Source organism: Geotrypetes seraphini, chromosome 1 (genome assembly GCF_902459505.1).
Source record: "Geotrypetes seraphini chromosome 1, aGeoSer1.1, whole genome shotgun sequence".
Classification (NCBI taxonomy): domain Eukaryota; kingdom Metazoa; phylum Chordata; class Amphibia; order Gymnophiona; family Dermophiidae; genus Geotrypetes; species Geotrypetes seraphini.
The window spans coordinates 295328596-295351149 of record NC_047084.1 but is presented as its reverse complement, the minus strand read 5'-3'; the positions used below and the strand labels follow the sequence as shown (position 1 = coordinate 295351149).

The following is a 22554-nucleotide window of genomic DNA, read 5'->3' as shown; positions in this document are numbered from 1 at the left end:
CTGGACAAAACTAAGGTTTTTGGGGCTACCTGGACATCTACTATTAGGAATATGGGCAAAACAGTTTGCCAACCGCCTCCTTTACAAAGTTGCTAGTGTTTTTAGCACCAGCCACTACAGTAACAGATCCAACGCTCATAGAATTCCTATGAGCGTCCAAGTTGTTACCACCATCAGCTTACTTGGATAATCAGGCCCCTGGGGTGTGGGGCAATTGTAAAGCGCTCTTCACATCTTCTTTTCTACTTGTATCATGTTACTCCCCAAACCCCTGGCATCAGGGGACCAAACTCAAATCGATCGGCAGTGATTTTAAAACTGGTGCTGTAGACCCTTGATACGAAAGACAGCAGGAGTAACAAAGGAGTCCCAATGCTGGGTGGCAAGAGGAAATGTCCAGCAGTGCCACAAACTGTTGCTGCCCCTAACACAACTCTGGATAGGAAATGTGTTCTGGTCCAGAATGTCAGAGACAGGAAGGGTGTATCAGTAGAATGAGCAGCAGCTGTTACTAGGCCTCTCTCATCAGGGTGTCCCTGGGGACTCATTGGACAGTAGGGAGTGTGATATGAACTTTCCAGCCAGACTCCTTGCTGGATGGGGAATAATGAGCAGGATGGGGAGCCATGAGCAGGAAGTCTTGGCTTGTGATGACATTTTGCAGGGACTCTGATGATGGATGCCTGCTGGACCTTGGGGGAGGCGGGGGGGGGGGGGTTCATTCATGAGGCCTCAGGGCAGGGACCTCCACCCCTACCTAGGTGTTATGGGTCCCTATAGCCAGAGATGGACAGGATAGTTTTTGAGATAGGGTCAAGGGGCACATCGAGCTGACGCAGATTGCATGCCTTTTGGGCCATTGTCTCAGTGCCCTGGTACAGTTACTGCTGGGTTTTCTTTTCTTTCTCTTCAGGGATACCTGAATGTGGACCACTTAGGCTATAAGTGGTATATAAATACTAACATAAGATACAGACAATGGAGGTGCAGACAGCAACCATGAGAGAAACTCGGAGGATTTCTACCTCAGTTAATTCTTTGCAGCCCATACAAGCAGCCAGGATGAGAGGAGAGTCCAGATATTGTTGGAGATGCCAACACTACAGGAGGCAGAAGGACAGATGGTGGTAACTGCTGAGGGCACCACTTGCTCTACAGGATCAAGTGCAATGGGAAGGAGCAGTTCTGCAATTGGTACAATTGTTGTGGGGGTTGCAAGGCTTTGGGGGCTTCTAAGAAAAGGGGGAAGGTCAAGAGGCATAGGGATTCTTCATTTTCCCTTTCCCCTTCTGGTTCTTCATCCTCTTCCTCTTCCGAGAATTCTGGTGGCGGGTCTCCTGTTCCCAAGAAGGTTTGCAGGACTGAAGGAGGGCAGGATAGTAGTGCGCCTGCATTAGGGGCTTTGCCAGAATTGTGGGAAAAGATCCCCCGTGTGCACTGTTGTCTTCAATCTCATGGAGGGTAGGGTTAAGAAGAAGGATACAAAATGACAAAATGGAGAAGAATCTCCACATATTCTGGGGATCTCAGGACATCAACTTATAGTTAATCCATATGGCGCCTAAACTGGCTTTAGCATTGGCAGCTGGGGTGAGTAAAGAAGGGGCACCAAGGATGAGCGTTAACAGGCCCTTTCATGCTACAGCAGCGAAGGGAGTCGCTGGGTCTGGAGGAGGGTTGAACATTTGCTGGAGGTTTAATAAATCCTTCTGCCCCTTTCCAAACTGCATATTTTGACACCCTTGTTCCCAGCTCGGTCAGGGGGTCAAGAAGCCTGGCTCAATAGAGTTTTTCTTAAATTGACCACTCATCCCCCCTGGTGGGATCAGTGGACATTTGGGGGCTCGGTGTCGCAGCGGGCGGTCACCCGAGCTACAGGGTTTGAGTTCAGTGGGGAATGAGTGGCCAATTTAAGTAAGGCTTTATTGAGCAGACTGAATGAAGGGTCAGGTGAGCTGGAAAAGGGGGCATGGAGGTCTCTATACCATATCCTCAAATCTTAGCTGACAAGGTGGGGTGGTGAGAAAAAGGAAATTGCACAAGTTTAATGAATACTGTACTGTTGTGGTTCAGGCGAAGTTACAGTTTTGTATTAAATCTGATGGTTATATATTATGTTATTGATAATAAACGAGGCTGTGGCCTATTTTTTTCCAACTTGAGTGTCATGGTTGTTTGTGTTATTACTTGAATATTAACTAACTTGGGAATGAGAAGGGGAGGGGTGTGGGGGAGAAGTCTAGGGGGAAAGGGGCACCTTGGAGGTCCTTTCCAGAGCCAAAGTTAACATTGCAAGATCTGTGTTAACATAAAACAAAAGTGGAAAAAGACAGAAAAATGTGAAACCTGAAAACTGGGAAACCCATTATATTAAAAAAGGTGATTTTTTTTTTTTTTAAATCTAGCTTTTCATGAAGTCTACACCAATTCAAAAAGAAAATGAAGTACTTAAAAGTAATTAAAAACACAATCGAGCAATAAAGAACGCGTCATAATACTAGTGTTTTTAACGGACCATATTTGGTATATTTAGTAGGGGGTTCCTCTGAAGGAATCTCCTCACCGCCTGCTCTTCTGCAGTGCTTCTCAACCCACATGTGTAATGTCTGCTGCTGCTGCTGCTGCAGCCTCCTCCACGTCTTCTGTCGAGATATTTTCATTTATGTTACACATTTTCAGGTTGCAAATTGTGAGTCCCCTCTGTCAATGATCGCACAGAACATTGTGAACTCCTACAGTGATATCTAAAAATAAAATAAGGCACATTATTATTTTTGCCTAAGGCAAAAAGCAAAAACTCTGCATCCTACAAACCCATAGGCATTTTCCGTTGTTTGCTGCTGGTAATGAGCAGTGTCAGACTGGAAGTGGGACTGGGGCGTGTATATAATCAATATTAAATCTGAACAAGGCAGAGCGCCTTTTTAAAATATACATTTCATAAGGATACCCAGAGAAAGAACATGCCTTTAAAATCATAACAATAATTTTAAAAAAAGCTGCTGAAGTTAAAAGCTCTCTGCTTCACGGGTTCCCCATTGCGGTGATGCATCAGATCATTAATTTCAGCTCAAGGGGATGAGATAGGCTGTGAAAAGAGGGAATTCCGAAGGCAGGAGGTGATGTCTTTGTACTAGACGGGCTGCAGAAGCAGCCGACGTTTTGCTATTCAAATTCCTTTGACCTGAATTGCAGGATTGAGAAAAATCGAGGCACTGCAGCATCCCCCCCCCCCAAAAAAAAAAAAAAAAAAAGAGACTAGGTTTACCGGCTTTCAAAGCCCATCTCTGATTTTTTTTTTTTTTTATGCCTGTCTGCACCAGCTTCTTTCCTAAAGGGAGTACAGAGGAAGCGTGGAAGATTTGTGGTGTTCTGGAACATTAAGCATTCTTCTGGGTGTTACCACGCCTATTGTAAAAATGGCTTTATTTTCCCTTTCAGCTTTGGATTTGCAAAAATAAATGTAAATAAAAGTATACGAGATAGGGGAACTTTTTTGTTGGATTAGCATAATACATTTTTGACTGGCTGTTGAGAATTAAAACTTCCTTCCTCAGGTCAGGTCAGGTCATGATTAATGCAGTGCAAAGACAGAAACGTGAATTTTTTTTAGCACCAAAAGATGAAAACTAAAGGGTCCTTTATTAAGCTGTATTTTGCAGTTAATATGAGTTTTATGGCACAGTAGACCTTAGACTCTGTGTCCTATGCAAAAAAAAAAAAAAAAGCAGTCAGCATAGTAAAACTTCCACATTCACTGTCCAATGCAGGAGTTGGTGAGAGTTGGGCATTTCATTGGCAGGTGGAATGGCCAGTTGTGACAGCTAGTGCACAAGTTGGTAATGTATGCTAGAGGGAGCTTTTTACAAAAATGTGATAAAATTTGCAACTATTATGGCTTACCGTAGGATTTTACTATGTAGTACGAGGGGGTGCTGAAAAGTTCTCAGCCCAACCAAGAAGAGAATGATGTGGATATGGTTCAATCAATGATCTGAAACAATGTCAAAAAACACAGAATTTTGTTTCTGCAAACTGGCATTTAACAAATAAGATAACTCTTTTCAGCTACAGTGGCAAAATAGCACTCAGAATTTAGGAAGCTGGTTGGTTGGGCTGAGAGCTTTTCAGCACTCCCTTGTATGCAAATATTATGTGGCACCTTTGGGGGGTATTCCCACTATTTTTATTGAAGGTTGTGTGTTAATGTTCCCATTAACGCATGGTACCTGCTGCGAGCTAACACGGGACCCCTTACTGCCTCCCCCAGTAACTGTCTACACCAGGGGTACCCAATAGGTCGATCATGATCGACCGGTGGATCACCAAGGCAAAGTGGGAAGAAAGATTGGATGCACAGTTAGAAGAAAAAAGTGCAACCAGAAACTCATGAAATCACCAGATAAAAAGGTAGGAAAAATGATTTTATTTTCAATTTAGTGATCAAAATGTGTCTGAATTTATATCTGCTGTCTATATTTTGCACTGTGGCCACCCTTTTACTAAACCACAATAGCGGTTTTTAGCGCAGGGAGCCTATGAGCGTCGAGAGCAGCACTGGGCATTCAGCGCAGCTACCTGCGCTAAAACCTGCTACTGTGCTTTAGTAAAAAGGGAGGAGGTATATTTGTCTATTTTTGAATGGTTGTTACTGAGGTGACAATGCATAGAGTCATCTGCCTTGACCTCTTGGAAAAAACCCCGGAATAGGAATGATAATTAACATTTTCTCAGTGTACAGTGTGCTTTTTTAAATTTTATTGTTGGTAGATGATTTTGACTTGGTCATTTTAAAAGTAGCTCACAAGCCCCAAAAGTGTGGGCACCCCTGGTCTACACCCACTCTCCCATGCCATGCCTCCTGAGGAAAAAAAATTCTGAAAAAATGCAGTAAAACATGGTTTAATGCACAGAAACAGGAAACTACAACATGGTCATGCAGTAGCCTGTTTCCACATGTTAAACATACATTAAGGAGTTAAAGCCCTTTAGTAAAATGACCTCTAGATTTTATGACTGTTGATAGGTGGCTGGCTCATGAGGAAGCAGGAAGTCATTGTCAGCAGTCTAAAATAAATCACAAGTTCTGTTCACAATTCTAGAACCCCTTCCTGAATTCCGACCACCCCCCTTGCCCCCAGCACTCCAGTGTTAAGTCTGAATTCCCCATCCCCAGCACTTTGATGACAAGTCTGATTCCCCACCCCTAATCATAATTCCATTACCTTCACTCCACTCCAGCTCACTATTCTAGCACACCACCCTCATCCCCCTTTAGGACTTACCTAAAGGCAGAGCCTGGTGGTCCAGTGGCAAGGAGTGGGAACAATTCTGCTCTACTCTATCTGGTTCTGGGTTCAAAATGGCATTGTACTTTAAACATGCAAGGGATGGTCCCTGCTCAAAACAACTTACAATCTAATTATGACAGACACCATAAAAGTCCACTTGGCACAGTTCCAACCATTGAAGATGCCATCAAAGCCCATCCCCAACTGCATTGCTGTATCTGGGATACAGACCATACAAGTCTTCCCGGTACTGACTTAGCTCTTTACAGTTGGAATCGCCATCTAAGCAACAATCAACACATCGACCCATATAGTCATTTAATTTTTATTTTTTTATACCAACCATTTTCTATGTTTTTATACCAACCATGTTCATTCCACGCTTTTTAAAATTCTATCACCATTTTTGTCTCCGTCACCTCCCTCGGGAAGATGTTCCAGCCTTGATTACCCTCTCTGAAAAATTCATTAGTCCTAAGTCTACCACTCTACTAGTAGTAGTTTGGGGGTCAGCCTTCCATATAAGAGCAAATAGTACTTGCAGCAGGTCTTGTTTGAAAGGAAAATTTAAATATCCCATGCCTAACAGTGTTCTTGCATGGTGCTGCATTAGATAGTGAGTGCTAGCAGTATATGAATTACCCATAAATAGTAGAAATGGACCTAAATGGTCTCAAAACCTCATGTACAATTCCCTAAGTTGACCAAGTGAATGAAGAATCCAGGGTAGATTAGAAAAATTTCTAGCATGAAATTTAGCAGGCGCAATGTTTTAAAGTTAACTTTAAAAATTTTTTGCAATGTAATTGTGAAACACGTACGCCAGACTTTATATGTAAAATACCTTCAAATTAAAATGTAAATGCGAAAAGCTGTCATGAGCATAATATTAGGAATTCAAAACTTTTCCTGTGTTGGAGCTTTGCTCATGCTCTCTTCCCAGCTTTTATTTAAAGCAGAAAGAAAGAAAGAAAGAAAAAATAAAAACCCAGTCAAAACGTCACAATAAGAGATTTCCTTTTTGGGAATCCCTATCCCACATCCTGTATCCAAACTTGGGCATTTACGTCAGGGTAGCATCACTGGGGACTCCTGAAATGGAGAGATTCTGGGCAGCGGAAGATCAGAGGCAGCTCTCTTGCAGATATAAAAGAAGAAGCAGGTTGAGCTTCCAAAAGCAAGGAGAGCCGAGCAGAGATGCATGGAGACAGCAGGGCACTGTAACAGGGATCCCTTGCAGTGTATACAGCAGCACAAACTCACAACTTAACCGAAACAGAAGCAGCCATTGATGCTGAAGCAAAGATCGGTGGACTTCCCTTAGCAAAACCCTCCCCAGCCCCTTTCTAGCTGGGATCCCGGGAGATGTTGAATGTTATGGATTTTTCCTGTCAGGACTCACTGTATTCTAAGTATCAGGAGGAATGTGATCTGAAATCAGGGGGGAATCAGAATTTGGAGTCAGTGCCGGAGCAGCAACTTTTCACAGAGCAGCAAGGAGAGGCAACAAGCGATTTCATGGAAGGTAGGAAGACAGCTAGAACCAGTTGCAATGTACTGTATTTGATGTGTCGCATGTTTATGCATTGATTGCTAGTTGATTAAATTGCGTGTGAACGGAAACTAACCATTTTGTAGATGGCCGAGCTAAAATAGAATATCTTTCCTGTAGTCATGGGTGTTGTTGTTTTTTTTTGGGGGGGAGGGGGGCATCCCCCCCCCCAATGCTGCTGGACTTGAGTGCCTCATTCTCCCTTCACTGCCCCACATATTCCAGTACGCCCCCCGCCCTCTCTCCTCTTTCCCCATTCAGCTAGGTCCCTTTTTGCCTTGCCGTCCTGCCTGTGCATCTCAAACCTATCTTAGCCCCACTGCTTCTTCCCAAAGCAGCTGCTGTGAGCAGGAATGGCCAATGCAGAATCTTGTGCTGCGCAAAGCTTCCAGCCAGGGTCTGCCGGACTGCCCCCTGTGACGCACTTCCTGCTGCCGTGGGGGCGGTTCTGGCAGAGCCTGCTGGAAGCACTACGGTGCAAGGCTGTGAACCTGCTCTTTCTAAAAGTTCCTGCTTATAGTGGCTGGAGTCATGGGACCAGAACAGGCAGGTAGGAATGGACAAAGTTGGGTAGGGAAGAAAGAGAGAGAGAGAGGGAAAAAAAAGGGGAGACGCTGGAATGTGTGAAGAAAGGTGGCAGGCCGGTTTTTTTTTAGGGGGGGAGGGGATATGGTGGCCACTGAGAAGATTGGAATAGGGACAAAAGGCAGGAGAGAGGAGGTGAACTTAGAGGGGAGGGGCAAAAAGGGACAATGCTGGATAGGGAAGGAAGAGAGCAAGAGAAGGGGAAATGTTGGAATGTATGGGGCAGGAGAGGATGAAGAAAGATGGCAGAACATTTTGGGCTGGAAGAGGGGATATGCTGGACACTAAGAAGAAGGGAATAGGGAGAACAGGGCAGGGCCTGCTAGTGAAACATGGGCTCAGAGTATTCGTGTAGGGGCACCAAAAGTTTGTCTCCCTAGAATAGATTACCTCTTCACAGCTGCCAACATATTCCTCCCCCCCCCCCCCTCATTCTCTGCTGCCCTACAGAATTGAAAATTGACCACAAGGCACTTTCTGCTTCTGTGCCTAGTTTCATGTTTCAGACCTGCTGTGCAGTGTGGGAAGAGGAGCATGCTACCATATCTTCCAGGGCAGACAGAGATACAATGAGAGTTGGAGACTGGAAACTGATACTGGGGCTGAGGTACTGGGATAAGAGGAGTGAGTGCTGAGGAGAAAGGAGCTGGGGAGAAGGGAACAGGAGACTGATGCTGTAGCTGGAGGCTAATGCTGCTCTTGGGGTCTTGTAGGAAGGAGCTAGAAGAGGGAGTTGGGGCTAATGCTGGGACTGGACATTGGGAGAAAATCCTAGGATTGGGAAAAGAGAGCTGGTGGTATATGTTGGGCTGGGGATAGGGAAAAAGAAATTGATGGAGGCTGGGGCTAGAGATTGGTAGAGGGGATTTCATGATTAATGCTGGGGCTAGGTACTGGGCAATGGGAAGAGAGAGAGGTTAGAAATGGGGGAGATTAAGGGGGAGTTTGGATGGGAGTATGGAGGTGGAAAGGGGTTGAGTGATTGGGAAGTAGCTGGGGCTGGTAAGGGGGAAGGTCCATGAGACTGGGGATGGTGGGAATGGAGGACTATAAAGTGGGTGAAAGATGAGGGGAGATAGGAAGCTGAGGAAAGAATGAGAGGTAGGAAATAGGAAATATGGTCAAAAGTGGAAAACTAGTAAGTAGATTAAAAGAGGGAAACTGCAGACTGAGGGGGGGGGCAAAAAGGAATGAAATCTAGCTACAGTAAATAAAAGGTAGATAAGAGAAATAGAGAAAAAAGATGAAACAGAAGGGCCAATGTTAGAGATAGATGTTGGAAGGGCAGGAATAAAGATAGAGAACAGTAGAAACTGAAAATTTAAATAAAATCCTGGAAAAGTATGTTAGAGAAAACCAATAATAAGAAGGACCAACCCAAATGAAAATATAAAATGATCAGACAATACAGGTACATTCTGATGTGGGGCTGTTCTCATGCTATGATCCCTGCTATCCACACAGTTCATACCACAACATTCATCCCAAGGTGGGGGTGAAAAGTGAATGGTGTGAAGGAGAGAAGCAAGAAAGGAGGGGTGATAAGAGATGAAGGATAAGGGAATTTTTGGAGAGGTGGGGAGGAAGAATGTGTTCAGAAAGATGAGGAGCAAGGGTATGAGCAGGAAGGGGAAAGGTGAATGGAAAAATGTAGGGGGAGCAAGGGAAACAAAATGATAAATTGAAAACAAAAGAAATAGAGGGGGGAGAGAGTAAGCTAAACAACGCCCATTTTAGGGGAGGAAGAGAAAATTTTCCCTCTGCCACTAATCTGACTTCTATCCTTTGCCCTCTCATTCAAAATAGGCAAACTATGCATATGCCTGTAGTGCTTATTTATCATGGGGCTACTAGTGCCTACATATTTAGGTACCGCATATGAATGCATGTGTATAATGGTTCACATTAATTGTTATATCAATATAATTTATGTAGAGTATGACATCTTTATTATGCATTGCATAGATGGAATTAGATACTTCATAGATTATGCAAAGAGATTTTCTAAGCTAAATAAGGCTGATAGGGTGCCATAATCTGCATTACTGATTTAACTGTTTGTCGTTCTGGTATATGCAGTTTATTGGAAAATGCAAACTTACAGGGTTTTCTGCTTAATTCTCTTAGGTGAATATATGAGCTCTGCCATGAATGGTGGAACACAGGATTACCTCTTTGCGGGCAGCCAGCCTTCTCCCCCTCCTCTCAATTACACTGGCAGCTTTTATATCGAGACTCTCCCTGAGCAACCTCAAGACCAGGAAAATCTCTTTAACATCATGTCAGGGATCCTGGGAATTTCTCCTTTTACAGCTCCTGAATGTCAGCCGAGGCAACTTGATGCCCTTTTTTCTGTCCCAGAGGCTATCCAGAATCATTTGGATCTTTATTCCAACTGTCACCCTAATCTCAACATCTCTGTTCAGCAAGTTCTTACTGATCAGGCTTATTCCAACTTCTCTGCTCCAGACGACGTCCAGCAAGTTCCATCTTCACCAAGTTTAGGAAGCTCATCAGAATGTCTTTTTGAGCCCAAATTGCTGCAAAATAAACAAGAACTGGACATAAAAATCCCACCCATTTCACCCACCATGGAAAAGTTTAAACCTTCATACTCTCAGTGGGAAGCTCTCAATGAACATCAGGTCTATGCACCTAACAATTATCAGCCAGAGACCTTTCAAACACCAGAAGAATCTCAAACCATTTTCCATCCATTAGGATCGAAGGTTGAAAATGTATTGTCTGCCTGCTGCCAGCCGGAGGTCAGCAGCATGTCTGAAGAGCCAGTCACATTTAGCAACAACTTGAGCTTCATTTGTCATCAAGAAAATTTCCAAAACCTCACTAATCAAGGGCAAATATCTCCTGATTTCAGTGTTACTAAGCTTCATAACCTCCACTCTCAACTAATTCAGAATCATGAACCTTCTTTGCCTCACACAGAGGTAATGTCAAATTTGATGAGCCCAAACGAACTTATTCACCATCAGTCTCCTCCTCTAGCTTCAACAGACTTCTTAAACTGTACCACAGTGGTAAATGCTCTTCTTCCCAACCAAGGAAATAATGTCTTAGTGGAAGCTAAAAAGAAGACTCGCAGGAACAAATGCTCTTCAAAATGCTTCCGTCCAAAGCCTCACGAAAAAGCCTTTGCCTGCCCAATGGAAAACTGCATAAGGAGTTTTGCTAGGTCTGACGAACTGAACAGACATCTGAGGATCCACACAGGGCACAAGCCTTTCCAGTGCAGGATCTGCCTAAGGAACTTCAGCCGCAGTGACCATCTTACGACTCATATCCGGACCCACACTGGGGAGAAACCATTCTCCTGCGATGTCTGTGGCAGAAGATTTGCCAGAAGTGATGAAAAGAAAAGACATAGCAAAGTCCACCTAAAACAGAAAGCGAGAACAGAGGAGAAACTCAAGGGACTAGGTTTCTATACAGTTGGTTTGTCTTTTGGGCCATTATAAACCTGTGAGCTAGGCCTAGCATTTGATTCTGAGTAAATCTTTACCTTGGAAAGTTTTCTTCCAAGTCAGTGATCTGTTTTACCTTCATTTCCGTGGAGAGAGCAATCAGGATTTGAGGTTAGGGTGTTGCCTTCTCTTTGAATGCATTCTTCTTGGGGAAATGTATGCAGAAACTGCTTGCAATGTATAGTTGTTATAGTGGCATTCAATAGTGACAAGTGATCCTTGCATATTCATTAAATTGTTACACTGAAAGAAGTCCTCAAGCTGAAGGGAAAGAGCATATTAAGGATGCCGGCGGCAGCAGTACCAGCATTTCTCCAGCACCATTAAGTGCGGACAGCTCCCACTGTTCTAAAATGAAAACTTCCATAGGGGGAGCCAGCACCTACCTACCTGACTGCACACTGAAGTTCTGTTGCAGTACAGTATATTTTAGCTCTTCGAATGCACAGTGCATGTCAACTGCAATTCTCATTCTTTATTTAGATCGTCCACACAAGAAGAGCAAAGAAAATGAAAAGAAATGCTTTTGAACATTGTAGTGCAGGATGCCTAACCAACAACATCCTGTGGCTTGAATTTTCTCGTTAGCTCTACCAGCACTTTAATCAAAGGAGAAATGTATTCTTTATTTTGTTGAAATTTGACTTTTAGGCAGCGTGCTTTCATCAAAGCTACTATGTCGCTGACATTGTAAAACGAAATGAATACACGTTTGCTGTATTATGTTCACAAAGGGGATTTTTGTACAAATGTGGGCACGAGGCTCTTGATGTAAGTTTTTTGTAACCTGCTAAATGAATATTATAAAGCTGTGTTTATTTTTCCATTAAAGCAAATTGGTCTTAACTTACAATTTTTGTACTTGTCTTTTTCTAAGCATTGTTTATTGGGAAACCGAACAGGAAGCGGACCCCGGCCCAGGCAGCCCTGCTACAGAGCAGTGGCATTTAAGTTTTGTAATTGATAGAAGGGATTTCATGATTAATATTGATTTTCTAAAATTGTGCATTAATAAAGTCACTTGCAAAACCTTTGGGAAGGACTTTGGTGTCCTGCTATCTTTCCCTAAAATGTCAGTCTTGGAAGAAGATGAAAAATCCATCAGTTGACTCAGATTGTACCATTTAGCAAATAATTTCTGGCTGAACCTTAGGCTGTATAGAGAGATCTATGCTAGCTGGCTGGATAAGTAATAAGCCCAAATAAACTAATATAAAGGTAAAGTAAGTTGAAAAGTCACAGCAAATCATGCACTTATACTAAGGCTGTCAACTGGTTCCAGACTGGCAGGACAGGTTTAATCCAGTCCTGGTTTTACCCCCAGTTGCATGCAGGGACTTGAAATACTGATTTCCTCATTGAATGCCCTAAGTAAAGCAAGACCACAAGTTCCAGCATGCACCAGGGTAAACCCAGAACTGGAGCAACCCTGGATCCAGGTGGCAGCCTAAACTTACATAAAATTATTGCCAGCTTGCAAAAGAAAGACTAGGTGCTTTAGAGTCCTGGGGTTAATTCCATTATCAAATAATAGAAATAAAGACCTTATTAAGGAACCCCCAGCTACCCAACTAAATCCATCACTGTTCCCATCTCTGCGGATAACCACGGGAAACCATCTCCATATGTCATTCTTTAAGGAGAGAGGGAAGAATCAGAGTATGAATGGGCATAACCACTGATCCTCAAGCCTTCCATTGAAGAATTATGGTGTAGAAGGACTGAGGTTGAGATAGACACTAAAGAATAACACGGGATGGTTTCCCACGGTTATCCGTGGGGACGGGAATGGTGATGAATTCTCTTCCTTGCATTTCCATCCCATGTTCTATTTAACTTTTATGTATATTATTGTTATGATTATATTTTCATAATTCACTGACAAATACACAGTGCTGTGCAAGCAAACATATATAAACATTCAGAGGGGGAGTTATCAATACAGGCTACCATTAAGATGTATTATTTTACTCATGCTATTTTAGCATAGGTTCCATTTTATGCAATGAGAGCTGGTTACTAAAAATTGGGGTTAATGCAATGCTTCCTCTAAGGACCAAGTTGATGTGAGCAAAAAATTTTCTTTATAATCAAAGGGCTGAGTTGACCTGAGCACACACACACACACTCTCTCTCTCTCTCTCTCGCAGGGAAGTTGGAAAGGATTACCAGAGTCATACTCTGTATACTTTCCCTATTCGCCTGTAGTTTATAGCTACTCTGAGTAAAATTCAGATACTGGATATTTAGTGCTGCTTAAAAGGAACTGTTCCCCCTCCACCACCACCACCACCGTATGAGAACCACTCTTTAAAAAGGGACAATAGAAATTATTTTGAACACAGCAGAGAAGAACCCCTTCATTGTCTACAAGCTGCTTCTCACTGTAATAATAATAATTTTATTTTTTATATACCGCCTAACCAAAAGTGGTTCTAGGTGGTTTACAACAAATAATAACTAGTCATACAGTGAAGAGTACAATTTAAAAGGAAAATACAATTCTAAGCAATGTACAATAAATAGGAACTGATCCTACAGTGGAGAATATGACTTAAAAGAAAAATACAATTTAAAACAATGGTCTCAAACTCGCGGCCCACCAGGTACTATTTTGAGGCCCTCAGTATGTTTATCATAATCACAAAAGTAAAATAAAACAGGCTCTTTAGCTATAAATGACAATATTATTATTAAGACTTAGCCAAAAGGAAAGATTTATAAACTATAAAGACTTTTACCTCATGCAAAATTGTCATTTCTTTAATAAGACATTAACTATTTTTTTTCTGAGGCCCTCCAAGTACCTACAAATCCAAAATGTGGCCCTGCAAAGGGTTTGAGTTTGAGACCACTGATTTAAAAGAATAGTTCTAAATGGATTACAGCAAATAAGAACCGATCATACAGTAAAAATGCAATTTAAAAGGTGATACATTACATAAAAGAAGAATACTGATGGTATTATGCACATTGTACATTCCAGGGAATTATATGCCAAAAAATCAAAATAATATATAAAAATAATATTGAACAGAATAGTATTTGCAGTATTCTGGAAATATATGCAGGTAATTTAACACTTTGCTCTTAGTCAGCCCTGGCTCCCCAGTCCATTGTCTTTCTGTTGGCCACGTGAAAAGTAATTTTCAGCAGTACTCTAACAGAAATTGAGGTTACTAACAGCCATAAAATAATTTACCTAGCAATGTTTTTGGTAGGTTGCCAAAGGGCCACTAGGCTTCGGTTCCACTAGTCTTTAGTTTGCTGATGAGTTACTGAACATGGTTACAGTAGCAGGCTGAGAACAAGGGAAGCCAGGGCTCAAATCCCGCTGATGTTGCTTGAGGTCTTGGACAAGTCACTTAACCCTCCGTTGCCCCAGATACAAAACTTAAAAACTGTAAACCCTCCAGGGACATGAAAATACTTATTGTACTTGAATGTAATTTGCCTTGAGCCCTTACTGAGAAAGGTGTGATCTAAATCCAATGCTAGACCTAGTGTGAAGTAATACAAAACACTGCAAATGGAGCAATCCCAACATACCATAATTATAGTAACGTCTACAAGCATCTACCTAGGGAAAGACTGTACCACAAACAATCTGTTCTCCTCCCCCCACCACACACACACCCATAACCCTTCCTCCACAGGATATTGAGGGAAGCTGGCACTACCAGAATCGGCATTGTACTTATTCCGTATGTTTATGTTGAAAGCTTCTAGATCACTACTAATGATGGGGGAGTCAATTCAGAGCAGTTTGCATGAGCTTCAGTACAGGTGTTACAATAAACGAGCTTCAGAAAAGGTGTTACAATACATTAGCTTTGGTAAGATGTTACAATATATGAAGGGCAAAAACAAAAGACAAAAAACTGGACAAAAAACAATGTTCCTGAGATGATCTTCCTTAAAAGCAAATGCAAATTATAGAATAAGGCTAGTTGTGCAGGTAGCTTAATTTAATTGGTATTAATGAGCAATCACAGGCCAACAACAACCAAACAAATTTCTTGGTGCCTTGGGTTTTGACCTGTTCCTGGGGTTATTTGGGGTGCTGATTCAGAAAATTGCATTGGATAGACTGCATCAACTCTAGTTTCTTAAATATGGTTGAATTTATTAATTTTTTAATTGCTATTTAAAAGATCTCTTCTGCAGAATCGGGATCTCTTTAGTCTTGAAAAAGATAAATTACCAAGAACATCAATGCGTGATTTGTGTAGACTTGAAGATGTTTAATTTTCTTCTTGGTCAACAAAATGGCTACAAGTATTCTTATTTTTTATGCCTTTGGGATAGTAGAACCAAACATGAATATAGAGCAAAAAAAAGACTGGGCTCCGAGGGAATATATAATGGTTGGAGGACAAAATGTAATCAATGAACCTTTGGTAGCATGAGAGAGAATCATACTTCCACCACTACATATAAAGCTAGGCCTGATGAAACAATTTATAAAGGCTTTGAATAAAGACGGTTCGTGCATTGAATACATAGCACATATGTTACCTGGACTTACTGTGGAAAAACTGAAGGCAGGAATTTTCAGTGGTCCACAGATAAGACAATTTATAAATGACCCACATTTCATAGCATTGGTGAATGAAATTGAATCATGCGCCTGGTCTTCATTTGTTCTTGTGAAATATTTTCTTGGCAACAAGAAGGCGGACAACTACACACAATTAGTAAAGGAAATGCTCTTTCATTTCAACAGGTTCGGCTATAACATGAGTGTTAAAGTCCATTATTTGCACAGTCACTTAGATCGTTTTCCAGAGAACCTTGGTGACTTAAGCGAAGAGTAAGGTGAAAGACATGGGATGCACAAATAATGGCAGACTTATTGGAATCTTATGCGGGGTTGTCCTGGCAGATCCCACTCTCGGAAGTCTTACAAAAGGAGCTTCTAGTGTGTCGAATGACTGGAAAGCTTGTATCATAAAACGTGTGCTTTTGGTATGAAATAAATAGATTTTCATGTTGTACACCTTTATTTTAATTTTTAATATGCTTCCTTCATGCTTAAAAGATATTAATTTAAACACTACATTAAAGTATCCTGATTTTTTTAATGGGCTAGCAGGGTGAAGAGTGGTAAATGGCACATGTTCTGTATCTCAAAAACTAAAGCTGATAGGAGAAAACTGGTACCATTTTTGGAATCAGCAGGTCAAATATACCCAGAAACAGGTCTTACATTTGAGGCACCAAAATGAGTGTTGGCCAGTGTAATTGATTACAATTGGCCTTAATTGGCACTAATTAACAGAATTCTATAAGTTGCACACAACTTCAATGGGGCATGGGCAGGTCAGGAGCATGTCAAGCAAGTTAGGCATATGGATTATAGAATACTGGCATTTATGAACCTACCATACTCATAGCTGGGTTCATAGACATAATCACGGAAGACAAAGGTGCGCGCCGACAATTGAGCGCAAGACGGAGGCACGCGCCAAAGAAAATTACTGTTTTTAGGGGCTCCGATGGGGGGTTTTGTTGGGGAGCCCCCCACTTTACTTAATACAGATCGTGGCGGCGTTGTGGGGGGTTTGGGGGGTTGTAACCCCCCACATTTTACTGGAAACTTAACTTTTTCCCTAAAAACAGGGAAAAAGTGAAGTTTTCAGTAAAATGTGGGGGGTTACAACCCCCCAAACACCCCCACAACACCCCCACAATGCGGCGCGATCTGTATTAAGTAAAGTGGGGGGTTCCCCCCCCACACACCCCCGTCAGAGCCCCTAAAAACAGTAATTTTCTTTGGCGCGCGCCTCCATGCTGCGCTCAATTGTCTGCGCGCGCCTTTGTCCCGGCGCGCTTTTGACCTGACACCTCATAGCTGCCTACAATTAAGCACAAGCACTTATGCCAGCCATTGAGCTAACATAAATGTTTGCACCTCAGGTAAGCATGAAAATATGGACTTACACTAGTATTCTATAATGGCATTTGAATGCATGCTTCATTCTGGTGCCTAATTATAGGTGATTTTTAGAGGATTGCCCCCTAAGTGGCCTAGTGTTTCGGTATAATAAACCTCAGAAATTAACCTAGAATCCAATGGAAATGTGTTTCTTTTTTTTAATTTACGAGTTACACTGATCCCTGGACGTTGTCATATGTAATATGTGAAAATACAACAACCCTACAAAAAAAGCACAATGGTACTTAAAAGGCACAAAAACAATACCTATGGAGAAACACAAGAATGAGGGCCAGAACCAGAACTTGGATAATTAACGATTTATTTGGGAGCCCTCAGGGTGAGGTTATACACGCAGAAGAGCGAGTTCAAAAGAGCCCGCTCTATTGCTCTTTGTTTTCTTTTTAATTTTTTATTAATTTTTAAATCAAATAGAAAGTGCAAAGAATATACACTCAAGTAATACAGCAAACAGCACTTATATTTAAACAGATAATAATACAAGTACATTTCTCCCCCCTCTCCCTCCCACCCTCCCTGGATGTGTGTAAAAATCAATTAGGAATTAAAGGCTTATTCGATTAATCAGTTTTAACAAATTCTGCTAATGAACCCCAAGGTTCTTTAAATTTTTTATTATGTCCTAATTTTTCAGAATTCATTCTTTCATATATGTAATATTGACAAAGAGTTTCCCACCAAAAGTTGAAGTTCAATCTGTCCCAGTTCTTCCAATTTCTTATTATTAACTGCATAGCTAGTCCCATCATAATAATAATAAGACTGTTTTTTCTTGCATCAATTGGACTTTTAGGTTGCAATAAAGTCCCAAATAAAACAATGTCATACGACAGTGAGATAGAAGCTTCCAATATCCTATTAATTTTACCCCAAATAGACTTCCAAAAGTTGAGTATCAAGGGACAATAAAAAAACAAATGATCCAGTGTCCCTATTTCAAGATGATAGTGCCAATATCTATTAGACTTTGAACTATCCAATTTTTGTAAACGAACAGGGGGGTCCAAAAAATTCTATATAACAGAAAAAAAACAAGTTTGTCTCATAGATGCTGACGCTGTACATCTCATCCTCCAAGTCCAAATCCGTGGCCATTGAGTAGCAGAAATCTGGAAGTGCTCCTGGAAATAGATCTTGAGCTTCTTTTTTAAGCAGTGTGTCATTCTTGTGCCGATGTTCACGGGAGGGCAGTGGAGTTTCAAGCAATGTTTCAATCCCTGAAGAAGCTTTACTGAAGTGAAACAAGGCACTTGTTGGATTAGGGCATGAGTTCTGGACTTTCTATCTGGTAGCTGCTGCAATTTTCAACTGCTGAGCAAGGGCGTTTTCAACAGCTGTGACGGCGATCAGCCAGACCATGTTTTCAAGCTAAGTAAACTTTTTGTTCTTTCCCTGTGCACAGTGATGGGTGTAGTACCTAACTGATAATTACATTTTGGCAGTGGTGGAATTTTTTGCCAAGGAAAAGAATTTATGCAACTTTGAATCATTTTGGATTACTGAATATTTATGCAATTTGATGATTTTTCTCCACCTTTTTGTATTAAATGGTTATCTTGGGACCACAGTCCAACTCTGGCGAGTAATAAAAATTATTGATTATAGGTGGTATTTAAACATCTCTATCATATCTCCCCTTTCCCGCCTTTCCTTCAAAGTATACAGATTGAGATAAGTCTGTCCCCATACGCTGTATGACGAAGACCACACACTATTTTAGTAGCCTTCCTCTGGACCAACTCCATCCTTTTAACATCTTTTTGAAGGTGTGGCCTCCAGAATTGTACACAATATTCTAAATGAGGTCAAACTATAGTCTTATACAGAGGCATCAATACCTCCTTTTTCCTATTGGCCATACCTCTCCCTATGTACCCTAGCCATACCTCTCCCTATGCCATATCTCTCCATATGCAGTTCTAGCTTTCTCCGTCACCTTTTCAACCTGTTTGGCCACCTTAAGATCATCACATACAAACACACCAAAGTCCCGCTCTTTTGTCGTGCACTTAAGTTCTTTACCCCCTAAACTGTACCGTTCCCTTGGGTTTTTGCAGCCCAAATGCATGACCTTGCATTCCTTAGCATCAAATTTTAGCTGCCAAATTTCAGACCATTCTTCGAGCTTATGTAACTTATACACATATCTAGCTGTGATTTTAATTTGTTTAATGTCAAGATAACAGGTTTTGCCTGATTTTTAATCACCCAGTAGAATCTTCACTTTCTATTTATAGCCAAAACTTGGACGGTACCTGATTTTATTTGGATGAGTGAAGAGTGCCTGAAGAGAGAAAAAGAGAGAAGAGTGGGGGAGGGGGGCAGCTAGTACCATGGATATCTCACTTCAAAGTCCTATAAGTCTTTGAAGTGAGGTATCCATTCTCACGTCCTACATGGGTCCAAGAGGATCCCTACATGAGGCTAAATGGAAGACTTTGAATTCCAGTTCAGTCATTCTGGTATGTTTCATAAGCAGAGGAAGGATGGGGAAGGAGAAAAACTCCACTAAAAAAGAAAACTGAAGCCCAACTATTTTGTGTTTCACTCTTCTCCCACCCCCCCCCCCACCCCCAATGGAAGTACAATAATCACTTTCTTATTGTATAAAGAAGGACTGGTATATCAAACCAAATAAATCATAAACCATAGTGTGGTCCACTTGCAACTTTTAGGATCACTTTTAGATTCCAGCCCAAAGGCTGAAAATTACTGGGTCAATGTTTAATATTTAGGGGGAGGGATTTTATGCCTATAAATTCAGCGTCATTATCACCCTGAAACTACCTGGATAATGCTGAGGTGGTCTGCCCAGAATTTCTGCAATATGATCCAGGAAATGCCACTGACAATTCAGGTATGACCCAATTATCTGAATTTATCCAAGTAGGAGTCATTCCTATCTGAATAAATCCCAATGAATATCCACTTCTATATTTCTAAAAATATGTACTAATATTTATAGGAATTTTTATACAAAGTATTGATGAATATGTGAAAGGCACACAAGTATACAAATATAAACCTGGAAAACTGATTGATAGCAGTCTTTTCTCTTCTTAACCCTCTGCAAGCAATCACTAGCCAGGCAATTGCCGTCCCTCTCAGCTATTTCACCTCTACCCCCAGACTGCAGGAGTGATACATTAGTAACTCCAGGCATCCTCACAGCAGCACACAAATGAGTCATCTGCTCAGCAATAACCTAGGCTGGGAAAATATTTTAAGTAATCTCTCCTAGATCTACTATTTGGTTTAAGAAATTTCAGGTGAGAAATGATATTGCCCACGTTAATGAAAATGAGGTTCACATAATCACATTTATGCACATCAAGTTGAAAAGCAGCTTTGCTAGATCAAATGAGTAGCACCTCCTAACTATCACAGTATATTAGTTAAAATATCAGACCTTTATTGACCATTTTGATTTCGTCATATGTTTTGGCTTTGTGAAATGGATAAAGACCCTTTAAATCCTACAAAGGAAGGAGGAAAACCCGATGTAGCAAAACCAAAGAGCATACAGAAGTAGGGGATGGAGTAAGAACTTTCCTGCACAGGAGTGTATAATATAAAGAACTCTTTTATGAGGGGTTGCTGAAAAGTTTTCAGCCAAACCAAGAAGAGAATTATATGGAGCCATGAAATTTACAAGTTATTTTACACTTTTCTTGACACTTTTCATTTCAGTGATATGAAACGAAAAGAAAAGTGTCAAAAAAGTGTGGAATAACTTGTACGTTTCAAGGCTCCACATCATTCTCTTTCTTGGTTGGGTTGAGAAGTTTTCAGCGGCCCCTCATATTAGCAAAGTACAGATAGATAAAAAGACCCAACACGGGGCTATATTTTTAACAGTGGCCAACCCAGGTCCCAAGTACCTAACTAGATCCCAAGTAGTAAAACAGATTTTATGCTGCTTATCCTAGGAATAAGAAGTGGATTTTCCCAGGCTATCTCAATAATGACCTATAGATTTCTCTTTTAGGAAATTATTCAAACCTTTTTAACTGATTTCACCTTTTTAACTAATTTCACCACATTCTCCGGTGAGCCAATATGAATAAGGTAGGTAGATAGTAGCAAAGATTGTCACTATCAACCTGTAAGAATCCCACATCATCAGAAACCAAGGATGTCAAAGAAGCACAAGCATTGGTCCTCTTCAAAACACAATTCCAGGAACTCCAGGAAACCAGTATCATCAGTATTCAAGAAGAGTTGACCTCAGAGTCTAGGAGGGAACCCGAATCTCAGAACTCTGCCCAGAACCTGGTTACATACCCAATGGGTCAAGGCAAGCACAGACACAGACATCTCATGAAGAGTTATTTGCAGATACAGGCCTCTCCTGGAGTCTGAGGTGGAGCCAAAGGAACCCTCAGAGGAGGAATCCCTTGGCCTGCCTTCTAACCCCTCTCCATCCTAAGAAAGGATAAAAATTTTTCCCCAGAGGAGCTCTCCTTTTTCAAGTTTTTCATGGAGATAGCTGAGGCCATCCCATTTAATTTAGAATTTGAGATGAACCCAGGGCTGAGATAGGGGATATCCTTGACTATGACTCTCCTTTGGAGGAAGCTGTGACAATGCCCATGCACAGCATCTTTAAGACAGCACAGATGAGGAATTGGGAGAGCCCTCTCACTGTGAAGCTTGTACCATAGAAGGCGGACTCTATATATAGTCCAGAGGTTTCCCTGATTTGAGAAGCAGCAGCTTTCTCACCATTCCATGGTAATTGAGTTCAAAGACCCATGCTTTGGCACCCCTGGATAGGAATGCATGGAATATGGAGTCTTTTAGGAGAAAGATTTTTCAGGAGGCTCATCTCACACATCCAGTTTTACCAGTCTACATGAGCATCTACTTGAAGAACTTGGTGCACAGTGTAGCAGAATACGCAGGCTCTTTACCTCAGGCAAAGGCTACAGAATTTCACCAGCTAGTAACGAAGCAGGAGTGTCCAAAAGCACATAGCCCAGGCAACCTATGATGTTTTGGGAGACCAGACTCTTTGCATTAGGTATAGGCATGCACAGACTCTCCTAGAGCCGGCGGTTCAAGAGCAGCTGGCAGATGACCTTTGCTTGGGAGACAACATTTTTGGGGACAAGGTAGAGAAGGTTACTGACGTCATCAAGAAAAGAACTGACAACATCAAGTCCCTTTCTTGGCCCATTTTATGTGGCTTCCGCTTCTTGGAGGTTTTTGAACTGTAGTCAGAAGAGTTCTTACTACTCTTAAGGTGTAGGTACACTTCTTCAACTTTTCCTTCCCAACAAGCCCAGGCTCCATGTTCCTACCTTTGGCAGCAGTGAACCCAGAAGCTCCAGCCAGCTCCCCAGTCTATGCAGTCTATGTCCCCCGTTGCCAAGATTACCATAGGTAGATTGTGAGCCCACAAGGACAGATAAGGAAAATACCTAGAATACCTGAATGTAAAAACCACCTTGATGGGCATGTCATTATAAAACTTTCTTTGACAGGACTCTAGAATATCAGGCAGGGAAAGTGAATTCCTGGATTGCTCAGTCTCATTCTTACCCTATATTTAGGAAATTATTAAAAACTCATTTATATGATAACCAAGAATGCTGATTTTTATTAAATCTAGGTTTACAAAGGTATTTTTATTAGGCTGTGTTTTGTAATCTCTTCCTCCAATTAGGTTGTATTTAACTGAGA

At 41.5% G+C, this 22554-nt stretch overlaps 1 protein-coding gene across 3 annotated transcripts in view; it reads left to right on the top strand.

Moving 5' to 3' along the window:
- EGR4 (early growth response 4) overlaps positions 1–11763 on the top strand; it is a 33617-nt gene extending 21854 nt beyond the window's left edge. Inside the window, exons 1-2 of one of the 3 annotated variants that reach the window (XM_033934282.1) lie at positions 6484–6816; positions 9556–11763. In XM_033934282.1, coding sequence (XP_033790173.1) covers positions 6657–6816; positions 9556–10904 — 1509 coding nt within the window. In that variant the 5' untranslated portion in view covers positions 6484–6656 and the 3' untranslated portion in view covers positions 10905–11763. Of the gene's footprint in view, positions 1–6483; positions 6817–7205; positions 7394–9555 lie in introns of those variants that run through there. The other 2 variants (XM_033934364.1, XM_033934452.1) reach the window with 2 other exon arrangements.
- The last annotated feature ends 10791 nt before the right edge of the window (positions 11764–22554 follow it).